The 17,954-nt window shown below is 33.0% G+C and overlaps 1 protein-coding gene across 1 annotated transcript in view; it reads right to left on the reverse strand.

Moving 5' to 3' along the window:
* The window catches only part of LOC115880582 (ras-related protein Rap-1), a 501,592-nt gene that overhangs the window by 107,973 nt on the left and 375,665 nt on the right, over positions 1–17,954 (reverse strand). The window contains exon 3 of the mRNA XM_030897843.1: positions 10,499–10,712. Within this exon, the coding sequence (XP_030753703.1) occupies positions 10,499–10,712 (214 nt within the window). The remainder of the gene's footprint in view (positions 1–10,498; positions 10,713–17,954) is intronic.

Here is a 17,954-nt window from a genome sequence, read left to right on the forward strand (position 1 = left end):
TACAATTCTAATACATAGAATGTAGAATGTTTAGGAGGGGAGTTAATCATCACGACCTTACAGATCTATTGTGTATTATCCTTTCTTGAGTTATAACGGGCTATAACTCATTGTACAGTTTCAGGGCTTTGATAAAAGCCAGTATCTGAGACGGCTCTACGGAGGCCAGCTCTCCATCCTCGATATCAGCCATACCAAAGTTCATGGCACGAACGGTCGTCGGCGTCGCACAGTGTGAAATTTTGACGTTCTAGGTGGAATTAATTCGATTTACCAACTTTATCCCAGGTCATAAGTTATTGTAAACTTTATTCAAGGAATGTCCATTCATCAATAAAAAAACATATGTTTATTTTTAAAATCAATCTTGTCATTTAAAAATGCTCATTACTTTATCTTTCGGACAAAACGATAAAATTATCTAAAATATCTAGCCCATTTAGTCAAATTTTGCAGGCGTTTAAGTGAGAAGTGTTTACTTTGACGGAATAACTACACTGATAATATTTTTATATTAGGCCTACGTAGTCAGCTATCATTTTTTTAAAATATTTCTGCTATATAACTATATAGCAGAAATATTGACTGAAAAGAAATGTTAAAGAAGTACTTCCAGTTACCTATGAAAAATTGTAATTTAGCTACTTTAAATATGTTTTTGTTACATAATACCACATAATACCACGATAACTTTGACATTTCTTAAAAGCCCACTGATTATAGCATACGCCATAAAAAAAATTAGCTGCGTTTAGGTGCGCTTTAGCTATACATATATATTTTTTAAGATGGCTGCGCGCTTCACTCGTCAGGATGTATATGAGGTTTGTACTTTTAACACTCCAAAGAAGCGGCGAAGCGCTGTGGTGAATTTTATATTGGAACGCTTTGATTCTAGTAATCTTTCAAGAGCTGTCAATGAAAATATAAGAGTTTAGGCCAGGACGTTTTGTCAGAAAATCGAGAACAAATGGAAAAAGGCAAATAGGCATAAACATATCTTCTTATCTAAAAATTCTGGTTGGTTAAGGGGAGATTTTCGATTATCTGTATTAGCAAGAGTACCAAAATGAAAGGAAAACCTCAAATACAGTCACTTTGTGCGGTGCGGTTCGTCGAGAAATCAACAATTAATTGATTATTTTACTTTCTTTGATTGTATGATTTTCTCCGATTTAGGATTTTCGCCGTTTTTCCAAATCGGTTTGACCCACAAAAATTTTATAGTGTATTTGGCTTGTATATAGTACTTTCTTATTTGCCTTTCTTATAGATTATGTATTTTGGTTCGGCAACGCCACATTTTGTAGAATTTTAGACACTCCGTATATTAAACTCCGTAGTTACTAACCTCAAAACTATTTTCTAATCAACAAATTTTTTTATTATAAATAACATTTTATGAATCACTGATAATATAGTAAAAAAGTTTCCCATATGTACCAAACATTATGAGAGACCCTGTATATGCCCTACTACGATTATTTTGGTGCATGATCTACCTTGCCTTGATAAAATTTCTTATATTAAAACGAAAAAAACTAATATTTCAATAAAAGAGTCAAGAGAAATATTTTTTTCCAGCTACACCCCGTAAATTTCACACTGTGCGTCGTCTCGGCGCACTCAGTGATAAGGCGTTCTGGTCTTTCCCCATTTTCCCCACAGAATCTGCATTCGCCGTTGTTTCTCAGCTTCAGCCTACTGAGGTGTTCGTTGAGGAGACAGTGCCCTGTTCAAAAAAAAACTGTCCTCCCACGATTTTAATTTAATTAAAATCGTGGGAGGTATTAACGAATTAACACAATTACTTACTGTTCTAAAGAAATGGTTTGACATTTAATTACTTTTAATAGTAATTAACAAAATGTTCGTCAGGTACGCATGTATTATGCACCTGCTATATTTTGGCCTAATATACGAGTATTATTAACCTGCACTATTAATTTATATATTTTCAATATATAAAGCCGTATTATGATATTGCTCGATTAAAATAATTTTAATTCTTACGCTTTTTATTTAACAAATATTAAATTATTATTTAGTAAAAATATGCAGTATATTATACACCTTTAATAATTGTTTTGTGAATCTTTTATTGCATAATATACAAACAGAAACAAGTTCAAAAACATAATAGACTTTTAAAGTTCAACTAAAACCACTTTAGAAACTTCATAGCTAAAAATATAAATTCACCTAGAAAAAGGAAGAAAATTAAACAAAATAGAATGAACTTTAAGTTTCCTACTTCAAAGAAATAGTTCACAATAAAAACTTAATTGAAAAATTGGGTTGAAAGCTTTGTTAGTTTTTTACTTACATTTTTCCATTTATTAACCCAAGTAGCATCTATCTGACTTCGAACTAAAACTGACCTGAAGCGACGTCAGACTTTGTGCAAATTTAGGTCGGGTGCTGGTGATACGACCGGTGACGTCGCTTTTTTATTAAAAGCGACGTCGTTGGATCCGAGTCGGTAAATCCAACGATCTGTCGACGTACAAAATAACAACGTACCATTTTTATTAATTTCCCAACGTCGTTCCCACGTTGGCTTGCACGACGTACATAAACTTGAACTAGCCCGACGTCTACCCGTTGTTCGAATAGGATACGTCTCACTGATAATCCCTAAAGCAACGTCCAATTATATTTTGTTGTATTTTATGTTCATATTTATAACCTAATTTCCGTATCTCTATTTACGTCCGTAAATACAACCCATTAAGCACTAAAAACACTAAAAAGTCATTTAGACATTCATCTACATTTTACAGAAAGAGGTCGAGGCTTTTGCAAAATAATAATAGTAGTAGTGGTGTCTTGCCTCCACCCGTAAATGCTTTTTATCCGGAAGAGATGCTGCATTACACTGGTGCATCTTAATTTCATTTTTTAGCTTAGGAAACCAGCAGACCCCATCCTCCTCCCACATATGAGGTTAGGCTTAAAAAAGTGGCTGACCATTTTTTTAAGGAGAAAACAAAAACTAAAATATAGTTGCACAAATCCAAAAATTACTGATACGCAAAGTGAGGTTACGTGGCGTACGTTGGAATTATATACGTCATAATACAATTGCCGGTCGTCCGGTTTAATTACTTCGGTCGTGTGAGATGACTAATGTTGGAGACCCGGTTGGAATTGGTATATTGGTAGTTCATATTAAGTCGGACACAGAAATCCGCCATTCTTAACAAGTATCCGATTGTCAGCCATTTTAAAATCGTTTTTTGTTTTTAAAATTTATATTCACATTTCGATTTCTAGTAGAATAATATTGATAAGGTTGTGTTTGGGGGGAACCACAGTACAGTTTTATGATTTAATCAGCTAGAAAATTAAAAAAATATTTTGCGAGTTACTTTTTTATAGATATTTTTATTTCATAAATCTACCTAATTTTAAAGGCGCCCGTTGTTTTCCGGAGTATTTTAATAAGATATATAAAAAAAGTGACTTCCGTTGACAAAACTGATGTCTGGATTAATGATTCAGAATTATTATAATATAAAATTAGATAGGCACTTATAGTTATATTCGAGGAGTGATTATGAGTCCATTTGTAATAAGGTAGTTTGGTTAGGTTTTTATGTATTCTTGGTAGCGGATATGAAACCAAACGTAACGTAAGTGCTTAGCGACGAATTTTAAGTGACTAAAATCCAACGTAATATGACGTTGGTAATTAGTAGAATTACATTCCTTATTAGGTCAGATACCGATGTCGAGGCGACCCGAATCTGTATTCCCCATTTAGGTGCAAATAAGGGTCGTCAGGCGGTCGAACCGACGTTGGTACCCGACGTCGGGTTTGTTGAACGCGACGTATACCCGACGTTAGATAACGTTCAAATACTACTTGGGAATGATAAAAGCGTATGACTTTTGCTCTTAAAATTATAACAGTTAATGTATAATTAAAATATATTAGTGCGCAACAATTTTCGTGGAAAAAATATATTTTGTATATATGTTTTTATTGGTTTTAGTCAGAAAAATATTATACAGGGTGGTTTGAACTGCATTCCGGAAACTTCGGCAGCATATTCTGCAGATAAAAATAAGTAAAAAAGCTTGTATAAATGTATATCTTAAAACGCTTAGTTTCGGAGATACAGGGTGTAGAAGTTTCATTTTTATTTTGATTTTTTTTAAATAATTTCTGAAGTAACCTCAATATTTGGACAAAAATTGGCGGACCTACATGGATTTTAACTATTTGGAAGAGTAATAGCTTTTCGTTCGTACCTGTATAAAACTACTGAGTGAAAAAATATACATTTCCGTGACTTTTTACGCAAAAAAATATCTTTTGATAAAAATTGCTACGAGCAACCATTCTCAAGATAGATTAGAATGGAAATAGTCAATACATATGTCATTATTGACAAAAAATAAACACGTAGATAGTTATTTGACTAAAATAATAAGTTTGGGAACTTTTATTTTTTCTAAATTAATGAAAAATTTTTATTCCAAAAAATAATGACAAAAGAGCTTCTGTTGAACTTTTGGCACAAAAATATTTAAAATTTATGATTTAAGCTGGGATTACAGTCTATAACTACTTAGTCAACATGTTTAATTTATATCAGTGATGACAGTTATTGATAATTTCGATTCCAAATATCTCGAGAACCATTATTCGTAGCGGTTTTTACCAAGAGACATTTTTTACGTAAAAAATGTAAATGTATATTTTTTACCTAGTTGTTTTATACAGGTACGGACAAAAATTTATAACTTTCAAACCAGTTAAAAAATATGTAGGTGGCGCCCTCTACAAGTAGGAGTCATATTGACATCAAAATCAAATTTATCATGTCAAAAAACTCTCAGACACCAATTTTTATTAAAATAGTGACGTTATTTCATAAATTATTTGAAAAAAAATCGAAATAAAAATGAAATTTCAACACCCTGTATCTCCGAAACTAATCATATTAGAAATACATAATATAAGAAATTTTTTACTTATTTTTATTTGCAGAATCCGCTGTCGAAGTTTCCGGAATACAGTTCGGACCACCCTGTATATTTTAGTTTTTTTTTCAGTTATGAATTATATTTTACCCTTTATAATAAGTTCTGTACACAAATGCATACAATAAATTTCACAGCATATTTTGTACAATACGATGAAAAAAAAACGGCGTCAGAGACGGCTGGAAAATGACAATCGATGATAAATTTGGCGAGGTCAAGCCCAAGATGTCATTACTTGGCCCGTACTCTTCCTTATTTTTTAATGTTGCTTACTGCCAGTTGGCCTTAAAAGGGTTGTATTTTTTAATCTTTTTATAATTAGTGTTAATTTTTGATAAGTTTTATTTAAATTTTTAGTAAATGACGTCTAGACATTGACCTTGCCAAAATTATCATTGATTGTTATTCCCCAGCCGTTTTTGACGCATCGTACGGTATATTATACACATCTTAACAAAATAAATATAAGTTAGAATATATTTAATTGGCGTTTAAAGTTATCGAGCAAAACCGCTTCAAAGTAGAAACCTCAAAGCAAAATAACAAAAAGTAACGGAAAAAATGGATAAAAGTTTTCTACTTCAAAGAAATAATTCACAATTAAAACTTAATTAAAAAGTGAGGTAAAAAGTAGGCTAGCTTTTCATTTACAGTTTTACAATTATTAATAATAAAGGACTATAACTTGCTCTTAAAATTATATGATGTTTAACTATTTCAAACAAAATTTAGTATATAAGTAATTATAACTTTTTTAATGGATATTTTTTCTTGAAAAAAAAAATTTTGCTTTTTAAGTTTTGTTACAGTTATTTTTCAATTTTCCTAAATATTTTAATTTAATATTGGTTTTAGCCAGAGAAACTACCGTATCATCGACAACCAAACCAAACCAAATCATCAGTACATATTTTAGTTAAGATTAGTAAGATTTATTTTATTTATTTTTTTGTCATATCTTTTTTTTTTTCTTCATAAAAATTTTCGTACACAAAAGCAAGCACCAAATTTCACAGTTTATCTTGTAGAATCATTGCATAAATATATTTTTGATTGTTTAAATAAACAAAAATAAATGTGGAATAAATAGAAACTCGAATTTTTATTGAATGCTTTATTTACAATTTTATATTGGCTGCTTTATGGACAGCTTTTTTAAGTATTAAATTTTAGATTAAATATAAAAGCTTTGCGAAATAGAGGACTTTGAGATAATTCTTTATAATAAACCAGTTAAATATTTTTTTAAATTTTGGCATTAATCAAATTATGATTAATTTAGTGTTTCGAAAATTTTACATTTTTCTATTGAATATTGAAACAGTCGAGACAAAATTAATAGTTTAATATTTTCTGTTCATAGCATGGTCAGCAGCACATAAGCCAGAGGAATAATGCTGAAAACGAGAAGCTAATCGAAGAGATATAGAAGACAAAACATGCAAGAGAGGCAAGAGCTATAAGAGATACTGCTATAAGAGATATAAGAGCTATAAGAGATACAGCTATAAGAGATACAGCTTTGAAAAAAAAAAATAATATAAGTATACTAGAAGAACAACAAGATCTAATAGTAGAAGAAGGGAAGAAAATTAAGTGCTGCACAAAATACAAATATTTGGGTATGCAAATCACAAATGATGGACTCTTGGATACAGCAATTAAAGAACGAAACCAACTTGGAAGGAATGCTATCACGGTATTAAATGGGATACTGTGGGACAGAAGCATAAACAACAGGAACAAAACACTCAAGAGTATAACCACGTACAGCTGTGAAGTGTGGCCAATTAAGAAAACAACAAAACGAATGCTGGAAGCTACAGAGATGGCTTTTTGGAGAAGGTCAGCAGGCAAATCAAGACTCGAACGAATAACTAATAAACGCATAAGAGAGATTATGGAAGTTAAACCTACAATAGTGGGCGAGATAAAAAACAGTCAACTCATATGGTACAGGCATGTCCAAAGAATGGCAGAAATAAGAATCCCAAAGCAAATTATAAACTGGAAACCTGCAGGAAGAAGAAAACCGGGTAGACCGAGAAGAAGTTGACAGAAAGGGATTGACACGTTTATGGAGGAAAGATCTCTCGGAGACGGTGCATGGAGAGACAGACAGGCACGGAGAGATGGCATCGGAAGACGTGGAACGTTTTAAATCGATTAATATATACAGGGTGTTCTCCAGGTTGAGCGTGCATTAGAAGTTTCTAGAGAACTACAATATCTAGATCGGAGATTTTTTGCACATCATTGTTTTACAACGAGATCTATCGATTAAAAATATTTTCAATATGGCGGCACTTCCGGAAACACCGGATGTTGACAGAAGCTTCCTTATTGTAAGTAGGTACCCCCATTTTTTATTACATACTTAAATTCTATGTAAAATTTTATGAATTTTGATATCAAACACTCTATACCTAACATTAATCGTTTTTGAGAAAAAAAATATTTAAAATTTTTGGAGGAAAAAACTGGTTGTCAAAAAAATCTGTATAGCCTAAACGACAAATTTAGTCATTACCACAGCCACTGTGACATAAAGAGAAGACATGTGGATATCTATTTCAAAAATTAAATTGTTCGAATGTCATATAATATTGACCGTAGCTTTGATGGAATTGCACGATTAAAAAATTATCATAAATATTTTTTTCAAATGGAAACCCACTTTTTTTATTCGATGTACTTAAACAGCCGTTAAACGGTAGCCTACTAAAATGCCGTTAATAGATATTGTGACGTCGTTCATGTCGGCGGAAAGTAATGCCTAGTCATAAGACCAATTGCAAGAGCACCTGTGACTCCGTGGCTGAGGCTATCGGTTCGTAAGCGAATGGTCTGGGGTTCAAATCTCACGCTGACCAAGACTTTTTTATATTTTTTTGCTTATAGCGTGATCTTATTGCATTGGTTTCACTCTTTTTGGTTGGATTGGTTTAGTTATTTGGCGGGTTGTTTAGCGTGGTTATATGGAGGGTGTTAATTCATTGGTTAGTTCTTTATTTGGTGGGGTTGGTTGGTTTTTACTAATTTATATTTGTTTTTTAATTTTTTTTATCAGTGTCGAGGTTAGTTGCGTTGGTTAAGTTGGTTATTTGGTGGGGTGGATAGCGTTGGTTAGTCCTTATAAAATTCCTATATTTCATAAAGCCGTCAAGTGCGTCACATTAACGACGTCATACCTATTAACGGCATTTTAGTAAGCTACCGTTTAACGGCAGTTTAAGTACAGCCTTTTTTATTTCACTAGTGAAAAGGTTTTTTATTTCGTCATTTTTTGACGATACATGTTCCTATACCTAAAATAAATTGTTTTTAAGTTATTTTAGATTTAGTTTTAAAGCCCAATTTTTTCTTAATTTTATCTAGTTTCCTTTGACATTAAGTGTCAAAACATCAGATAATTTATTTCCTTTTGTCAAAAAAATAATTATTTGAATTTTGTATGTTATAAATACTGGTGCTAAAACTCAATAAGGTGTATTTATAAAAATATGTTTCGTATTTTGGTGATATCTAATGGCAATATGACATGGCCAGATATAATTTTACATGGCTTGACGTTTAACGTCATAGGCTACTGGTTAAAAACCAGAAAAATATACGTTTTAAAACTAAATATTAAATAACTTAAAAACGATTTATTTTAGGTATAGGAATATGTATAATCAAAAAGTAACGAATTAAAAAACTTTTTCGCTAGTGAAATAAAAAAAGTGGGTTTCCATTTGAAAAAAATGATTTATGATAATTTATTAATCTCTCGATTCCATGACAGCTACGGCCAATATTATATGACAATCAAACAATTTAATTTTTGAAATAGAGAGCCACATGTGTTCTCTTTATGCGACAGTGGCTGTGGTAATCACTAGATTTGTCGTTTAGGTTATACAGATTTTTTTGACAGACAGTTTTTTTCCTCTAAAAATGTTAAATATTTTTTTTCTCAAAAACGGTTAATGTTAGGTATAGAGTGTTTGATATCAAAATTCATAAAATCTTACAGAGTATGTAATTTAAGTATGTAATAAAAAATAGAGGTAGCCATTTGAAATAAGAAAGTTGCTGCCAACTTCCGGTATTTCCGGAAGTACCGCCATATTGAAAATATTTTTAATCGATAGATCTCATTGTAAAACAATAATGTGCAAAAAATCTCGGATCTAGATATTGTAGTTCTCTAGAAACTTCTAATGCACGCTCAGCCTGGGACACCCTGTATATGCTAGGAAGGAAAAACTGTATAAAATGGTGTACCCATTCAAGCTGAATCAATCTGGTATACAAGACGGCTCAAGAACTAGGGATCGGCAAGACAAGAAATCTTGTCTTGACAAGCAATTTTTTGTGTTGTCTTGAAATATTTTCAAGAATTAAAAAAAAATCTGGTCTTGACCATTTCTTGAGAGTTGATTTCTTGTCTTGATTCAAGAAATCTTGAAATTTCTTGATATCTTGATAAAATGGGAACCCCCTTTTAAAATTCGTTTATTAAAGCGGAACCCCCCGTTTAAAAGTCGCGTTGAGATTGGTTAATGTGATGTTTATGCTTTATGCCTAAAATCGAGGGTCAGGCATCTAATTTTCAAAAAATTCAAAAACTTTGGGCTCATTATAGTACAGTAGCCAAAATCATCGGATTTACATAATTTTGTTAATTATTATTATTATTATTATCTAATATTAAAATGAGTGATTGTGATGGTTCGTTGAGCAGCAAATTTGAGCCATTCGTAATTGAATCTGGTTCAGAATACCTACCACCTGGACGTAGAAGTTTAATTAGTGACTTTGACAGTATAGTGACGGTGATAATACTACTACAGATAAAAACAGTCAAAACAACAATGATAAAAGCTACTCTACTTCAGTGGCGTACATTAAAATGTATTATTTTTTTTATTTTAAAAGTTTTACGTTAATTCAAAAAGTCTGTATGCCACTGAAGTAGACCCGCTTTGCAAAGTTTTTTTTATTCTAATATCGTAGGCAATAACATATCCAAAAAATTATAAAAAAACATTTAAAAATTAAAAAATTATTAGGCATTAAAAAAGGGTCCAATTTAATTTGGCCCACAGTATTGGACGTACCTACTTATGTCAACTTTGGACATTGGACATCCGACAAAGTGCCGCTTCGTACAAATATTTCTTGCTTAATAATTTTTTTATCCACCAATTAATGGATATTCATATAATATTTCAACAACATTCGTACAAATACCTAAGTAAATGAGTATTTCTTTTTTTTATTTTCAAGAAATTTCAAGATTTTCTTGATTTCTTGTCAAGAAAACCTGTCTTGAAACCCAAAAAGCATTTCTTGTCTTGATCTTGTCTTGAAATCAAGACAAGATCAAGAAGTTGTCAAGAAAATGACGACCCCTATCAAGAACGCAGGAAGGCGTAGAATAGTATTGATAATTATTTCTCGCATGTTGGTGAATTTGTACGTAAAATTTGTATTTAAAAAAGAACGTTGTACTTACCCCTTGTACGTTGAAATCACCGTGATGCATCTCTTCCACTGTCCTCTTGTATTTGGACGAGAACGTGCCGTAGAGGAACTGTGAGATGATGGAGGATTTGCCCACTTTGGCCGCACCCATCACGACGATCTTGTGCCGGACGTTGCCCGCCGGCGCCACTCCGCCTTCCTTATCCATCGAGTCCACATCTTCGCTTCTCTGCGATCTGAGAACTCTGTTAGAATAGATAGTGTAGTACAAACGGGCGTGGTTGTACCGACCGTCTCTTTCAATACAATTGTATAAGAGGAAAATGGCAATTTTGTAGAGCATATTTTAGCTTCATGTTTATAGGTTCAAAGTAAGAAAATGTATTTACCCTAAATACCACAGAGACGAATTTCGATAGACTAGACTGTTGTCTAGGAAAACTTCGAAGCCTAAACGTGTTTGTTATTAGTTCATATTTGTTCAGTTTAAAATTTTGTCAATAAACCCATTTTCATAGATAAATGAAACAAGTTTAGATTGAAAAGTGCCCATAAGGACAATGTAAATACTATTTGGCGCTATTCTTGCAACGGTCGCGACTCAAAGCTCTTGATAATTTCGGAGCAGCTCGGATTTTTCCGGAATTATGTCGCCAAATATATTATTTATTCAAATTTATTATTTTCTTTTAATTTTATAAATAAAACACAGGACATGTATGAAATACCTATGGAACATTTGAAACCAACGTTATGCCACGTTGGTTTGCGATGGTGTGTGAACTGTGAATCACACATCCCAGTTTATTAATGCGCATTTTTCACAATTATCAGGGGTTTCGGTAAATACAATTTAAATTAAACTTACAAAGTATATAGCAATAATTACTGTGAAAATGGACGCTTTAAACACTTTTCGACATTTTTTCAATGAGAGCGGTTTAATTTTGAAAGATTTTATAATCTTTGAATATTTTGACTTCCACAAGAGAAAATTCTTCCTGTTTTTATTTGCAGTTGTTCTTAGCAACGTATGCGACCCAAAACGATTATACGTTTTAGTAGGAAGCCGAGCATTCCAATCTAAATTTATTTCCTTTATCTATGATATTTGTTAAGTTATGGTTAAGTTTAAAATTCGATGTACTTAAACAGCCGTTAAACGGTAGCCTACTAAAATGCCGTTAATAGATATTGTGACGTCGTTCATGTCGGCGGAAAGTAATGCCTAGCCTTAAGCATTCTGCAAGAGCACCTGTGGGTCAGTGGCTGAGACTATCGCTTCGTAAGCAAGATATTTTTAATATCTTGCTTATTATATATTTTAAGATATTTCGTATATAGATATAGTATTAAATAAAAATATTACTCAATATATCCAACTATCCACAAAAAATGAACTTAACTCCGATCATCTTCCGGTATTTTTCTCAATATCAAGTAATATTAACATACAAAACTATACCAACCTAGCATGGACATACAATAATGCCAACTGGGATCAATATAAAAATCTTATCAATCAAAATCTTCAAATAAACAATAATATAAGCACAGCGCAGGACATCAATAGAGAGGTGGAGCGTTTTACTGACTTAATTCAAAACGCTCGAGCTGTCATTGGTAAGAAAGTGCGTATCAGGCCTAGAGATCGTCTTACCTGAAGAAATAACGGACCTAATCAAAGCGCGGAACAACCTAAGAAAAATATGGCAAAGACATAGACGACCACAAGATAGAGAGCAATTCAATCTATCGTCCGGACAGATTACTCTAAAAATAGCTCAACACAAAAATAATATCTGGCAAACTAAATTACAAGGCCTAAATATAAGAGACAACTCTCTATGGAAAATGACAAAAATACTGACTAAAACATTTCGGACTATTCCGACATTGGAAGACAATAACATAGAAGCTTTTGACGACAAACAGAAATCCGAGATGTTCGCTAAGCAGTTTGCAACAGTTCACACTCCACGACCAAGTACAACTAACGAACAGCGAGATATTGATGAATGCATTACTAATCTACCTAGATCGGAAATGGATGAACAAGCAAAACGCGACACATATATATCACACAAAAACTTAAAAATGGCAATCAGGAGCTTTTCAAACAATAAAGCGCCTGGTCCAGATGGTATTAGCTACCTACTTCTTAAAAAATTGCCGAGAAAATCACAAGTGCAGTTGCTGTATTTGATTAATGCTATTGTCCGAATCCAATACTTTCCAATTGCCTGGAAAGAAGCAATAGTAATACCAATATATAAAGTAGGAAAAGATGCAACGAACCCAGAAAGCTACAGGCCTATAGCATTATTGAATACAATGGCAAAAGTATCTGAAAAACTTATATTACACGAACTAACAAAACACGCAGAAAATAACAAAACATTGCCTAGTGAACAATTCGGTTTCAGACGCGGACACAACACCACTCTACTTGCTGCAAGAATGATACACGATGCACAGACGGGATTCCAGCGACAGCAGTCTACTCTAGCCTTATTTCTGGATGTGGAGAAGGCCTTCGATGCTGTCTGGCATGAAGGTCTTCTTTACAAGCTCCTCTTTATACATAATTATCCCCTACATATTGTAAATCTAATAAAATCCTATCTCCAAGGTCGTTACTTCCGAGTGAGGGTGGGCAATTCTCTGTCTTCTCAAAAACTTATACGCGCTGGTGTCCCACAGGGCACAGTAATCGCACCACTACTATACTCTTTATATACCGCTGACATTCCTCGATATCCAAATACAAACTTTGGACAATACGCGGATGACACTGTTTTATATGCTTCCTCTTACTACGTGAATATTGCCAATAAACAACTGAAGTATCACCTATTGAGACTATTGCCTTATTTCGAAAAGTGGAAAATAAAGATCAATTCTACAAAAACGGAACAATTACTTCTTACACAGAAAATTAGTAACGTAACTGTCCATGAACCATTAAAAATTGATGGTACAGCTATTCAGCCAAAATCCTGTGTCAAGTATCTTGGTATTAAAATTGACAAGCGGCTGTCATTCGTATCAAATACGACCTATAGGATACAACAGACTTACGCAGCATTACAGAAATTGTATTCTTTACTGTCACCTAGATCGCATATGACGGTAGATAATAAAATATTGCTTTATAAAACTATACTCAGGCCTACCCTAACATACGCATGCCCAGTATGGATTAAGATCTCAAATAAACAAAGACTGCGACTACAACGGTTACAAAATAAGACACTAAGGAAAATCACCGGATATGACAGATATACTCGTATAGCACATTTACATGAAAATACTGGATTAGAGACAATAAACGAATTTATCGACACAATAGGACAAAAATTTTACAAGACGCAAATTTATAATTCGCCCCTAACATCAAATATAACGCAACAAAGGCAGCACAATGTGATAAATATGAAACATTTGCCGATATACTCACGGCTACCTATATATAGTGAGTAATGTTCTCAGACTCAGAGCATAAATTAAATAATTATAGACGCTGACCACAAAGACACACAAAACGTAACATCAATCACTCCTAAGTTCAGACTACTCTCAACCGTGTACATAAAATATGTACATCAGTTGCAGAATAGACTGAAGACTACTACATCACAACTAAACATACAAACAATAAAATTACCGAAAATCTACTAGATATTACGAAGGTTTTTTAAGAGTTTTTTCCTCCGATTCTACGGATCTGATTTAAGTAACCAACATATTTATTAAAGTAAAACACGTCGGCATTGCCTCTATACTCCCAATGCATGTGTGAGCAAAAGCGGAACATGCAGTCCTCGCCCGGTCAATAAAAGAGCTACCTAGGGCAAACACCGGCCCCCCTGTTCACAGGGTTCGCTTAGGTGGTTGAGTGCTTCGTCAGAAGAACAACATACCATCTTATCATGTTATTTTATTTATTGTATATATTGTATATAGCACCTTTTTATTGTATTTAAGGAGACATTCTCAATAAATGCTTTGAAACTTGAAACTTGAAACTTGCTTCGTAAGCGAATGGTCCGTGGTTCAAATCTCACGTCGACCAAGACTTTTTTATATTTTTTTTGCTTATAGCGTGATCTTATTGCATTGGTTTCATTCTTTTTAGTTGGATTGGCTTAGCTATTTGGCGGGTTGGTTAGCGTGGTTATTTGGAGGGTGTTAATTCTTTGGTTAGTTGGTTATTTGGTGGGGTTGGTTGATTTTTACTAATTTATATTTGTTTTTTATATTTTTTATCAGTGTCGAGGTTAGTTGCGTTGGTTAAGTTGGTTATTTGGTGGGGTGGATAGCGTTGGTTAGTCCTTATAAAATTTCTATATTTTATAAAGCCGTCAAGTGCGTCACATCAGCGACGTCATACCTATTAACGGCATTTTAGTAAGCTACCGTTTAACGGCAGTTTAAGTACAGCCTTTAAAATTTTGTCATTATTTTAAATGTCAAATTTGACAGATACCTGTGTGCAACAGGTATAGCATTCTATCCATAGATTCCATCCATTCAAAATATCATTTTGAATCTATTTTAAAACAAAAACTAACGCCAATGTCAAATTTTACGTCAGAACCATAGGTTAGAACTTAATATTTGGCGTGCGTTTGTCTAAAATTAACTGAAAATATAACTCAACTAAAATCTAAAGTCCTACTGTATGTAATTGAATATGAATTTTATATTTGATAGTTATAAAACAACAACACCTATTCTATAATTTTAATCATCTGCTGGTGATGCTAACATAGTTAGCGAAACGCGCGTCCAGTGTTAGAACACTGATAAAAAAGATAGACTTGAACTAAAGTCGTCATCGTTCTTGAAAAAAAAAAAATTAGTGGCAAGAGAATTTATTTTAGCGTAAAAGAAAATATTTTGCCTGAAAAAAACTCTCTGAACTGAAGACAACTGGTTCTCTTGAAAAATTCGAAAATTTCTTTTGAATCTATTTTCATTCAACCAAGTGCAAGTTACTTTGTTTTAAGATAATAAGAAAAATACGCTAGGAAGTACTTCATTCAAGAAACATGGCCATTTTTCCAATAGCTAAAATACTCTTTTGATGAAAAATAATAAGGACACGCAAAGACTGAATCAGTCGGCAGTCCGATCAGTCGTACGTCGCATTTCATAGGTCGCACATCATAGTACGCACGGGTTTTGTTGCTTGGAATTTTCCACTTGGAATTTTGCATAATTTGCTTTTTAAACGCATATCTTATAACAAATTAGTGATCGTTATTAACATGCATTTGTCATTTTTTATGGACAAATTTTAGGATATATGGATTCTTTAAAGGAGTTTCTGAAAAAATGGAAATTAGAGCATTTATTTGCTATATTTGAAAGTAAGAGACATTTACCTAATGCACCTGTTTAGATAATGCATGCGTGACTATATATAGAATAAGAATATAGGTATCGATTTTTTTATGCAAATAATTAAAAAAAATTTAGACTTTCAAGTCGTCGTATTAAAAAATTCAAAATGTGACCAAAGCTTATAATTTTAATAATTTATTTGCTTTACTTTGATTAATCGTGATGTAACATTTTTTGTAATTTGTAGAGTAATGAACCACCCCCAAAATACCAAGGAGTGAAGAAGCAGAAATAACTACTATCGAGGAAAATAATATCACTTTACTTACTATTGACCAGGAAAACCTAAATTTATCAGAAAATAATATACCTCGTAATATGCCTGTAGGTATATGATGTATAGACTTCTCTTAGATCAAAATAAATTTTAGTTGAGTCAATAGTATTCGCTATTGGTTTAAGAAAAGTGTCTCTTTAATCAAGAAATGGCCCTTTTCAATCAAGAATTTTTGCATGAATACAATACATACCCCTTGAACTTCTTTGCATATTCATTTTGGGTCAAGAGTGAAATACTTTGGACAGATAGATTCTTCTATTCTCTATAGTAATTTTTTAAAGCTTATGAAAAGATAGTTAATGCTTTGGGCAAAGAAACGTCGTTCTTGGCCCTATTGAAAAGCGCCAATCTTTTGGGTCAAATTCATATTCATTCGACTGAGCGATCCTTTTTTTCAGTGAAGTAAAGCGTTTTGGTGTATTGTGGTGACTTTTTTTTTAATTTTAGTGTTGGTACACCAAAGGTTCTAACCCAACTGTAACTTATTTTCTACTTGTAAAAAATGCCTAACTAATAAAAATGCATAACTGTTTCAGGGGGTATATTTTCCCCGTCGTCAATAAAGTCCCCCTACTCGTGGTGCCAGCCCGTCAAGAGATAGAAGGTAATGAAAACGCAAAAGCTCTAGCTAGAAAAGAAGTAAATACTCCACTAATTGAACCAGATTAACTAACTGGACCAGACTAACTAACTGGATCATTCCTAACTAACTGGACCAGAGCTTCGAAAGTGGAAACCAACTTAAAGCAGAACTCAAGAACCTGGAAGACTCCATCCGTAACCAGGAACGAGAATCCTCCAACGGTCTAAGACATTCGAAGAAATTACTCACGACTTACGGACTTAACTTTTGAAAGGACCAGAAATTTTGAAAGAAGAGGTGATCTATGCCATACAACATATTAAGACCGGTGAAGCCAGCGTCCAGATGAAATTCCTATCGAACTCTTAAAACTAATTGATGACGACTCAATTGACATAGTTGTATAGTAGACCTCTTCAATGATATATACACGACAGGCATATAAGCGATTCCTAGCTTGGATTTAGGAAGGGAATGGGCACAAGGGAAGCGCTCTTCGGTTTAAATGTTCTTAAGCAAAGATGTTTAGGCTGTCAAGATGTATACATTGGTTTTATAGACTTCGAGAAGGCGTTCGACTGAGTTCGATAGAAAAGGCTAATCGAAATATTATAAAGAAAGAATATTGATAGTCGAGACATGAAATTGATAGCGAACCTGTATTGGGGACAGACCGCTAAGATCAAATTAGATGATGGTTATTCTGAAAATATACAAATACAACGAGGTGTACGTCAGGGATGCATCTTGTCTCCCCTCCTTTTCAATATGCAGGGTGTCCCAGAAATAAGTGCAAGTATTTTAACTGGTAGTATAGTTCAACCCCAGAACACGCCTATGAGGTTTTTTCCGCAAAAAAAAATTGAAAATTCGAAATTTTTAAAAAAAAAATTTGGATTTTTTTAATTTTTTAAACACAATTTCTTGATAATATGGCAACATAGAAAATACAGAAAAGATCCAGTGGTTCTTAAAATTTTAGCAAAAAAGTATTTTTTTTTTGGAAATTTTCAAAGTAAAATAACTCCGTCATTTTGGATTTATTTGAAAAACGGTAAAGAGAAAATTTGTTTCTGTTATCGAGATTAACCACCCCTTAAAATACTTGCACTTATTTCTGGGACACCCTGTATATATAGTGAGGCCATCTTTCAAGAAGCTTTGGAAGAGGGATATGAGGGAATAAAAGTGAATGGTCAACAAATCAACCATATC

The sequence above is a fragment of the Sitophilus oryzae genome, unplaced genomic scaffold (assembly GCF_002938485.1).
Source record: "Sitophilus oryzae breed Bouriz unplaced genomic scaffold, Soryzae_2.0 scaffold_1639_pilon_pilon, whole genome shotgun sequence".
Classification (NCBI taxonomy): domain Eukaryota; kingdom Metazoa; phylum Arthropoda; class Insecta; order Coleoptera; family Curculionidae; genus Sitophilus; species Sitophilus oryzae.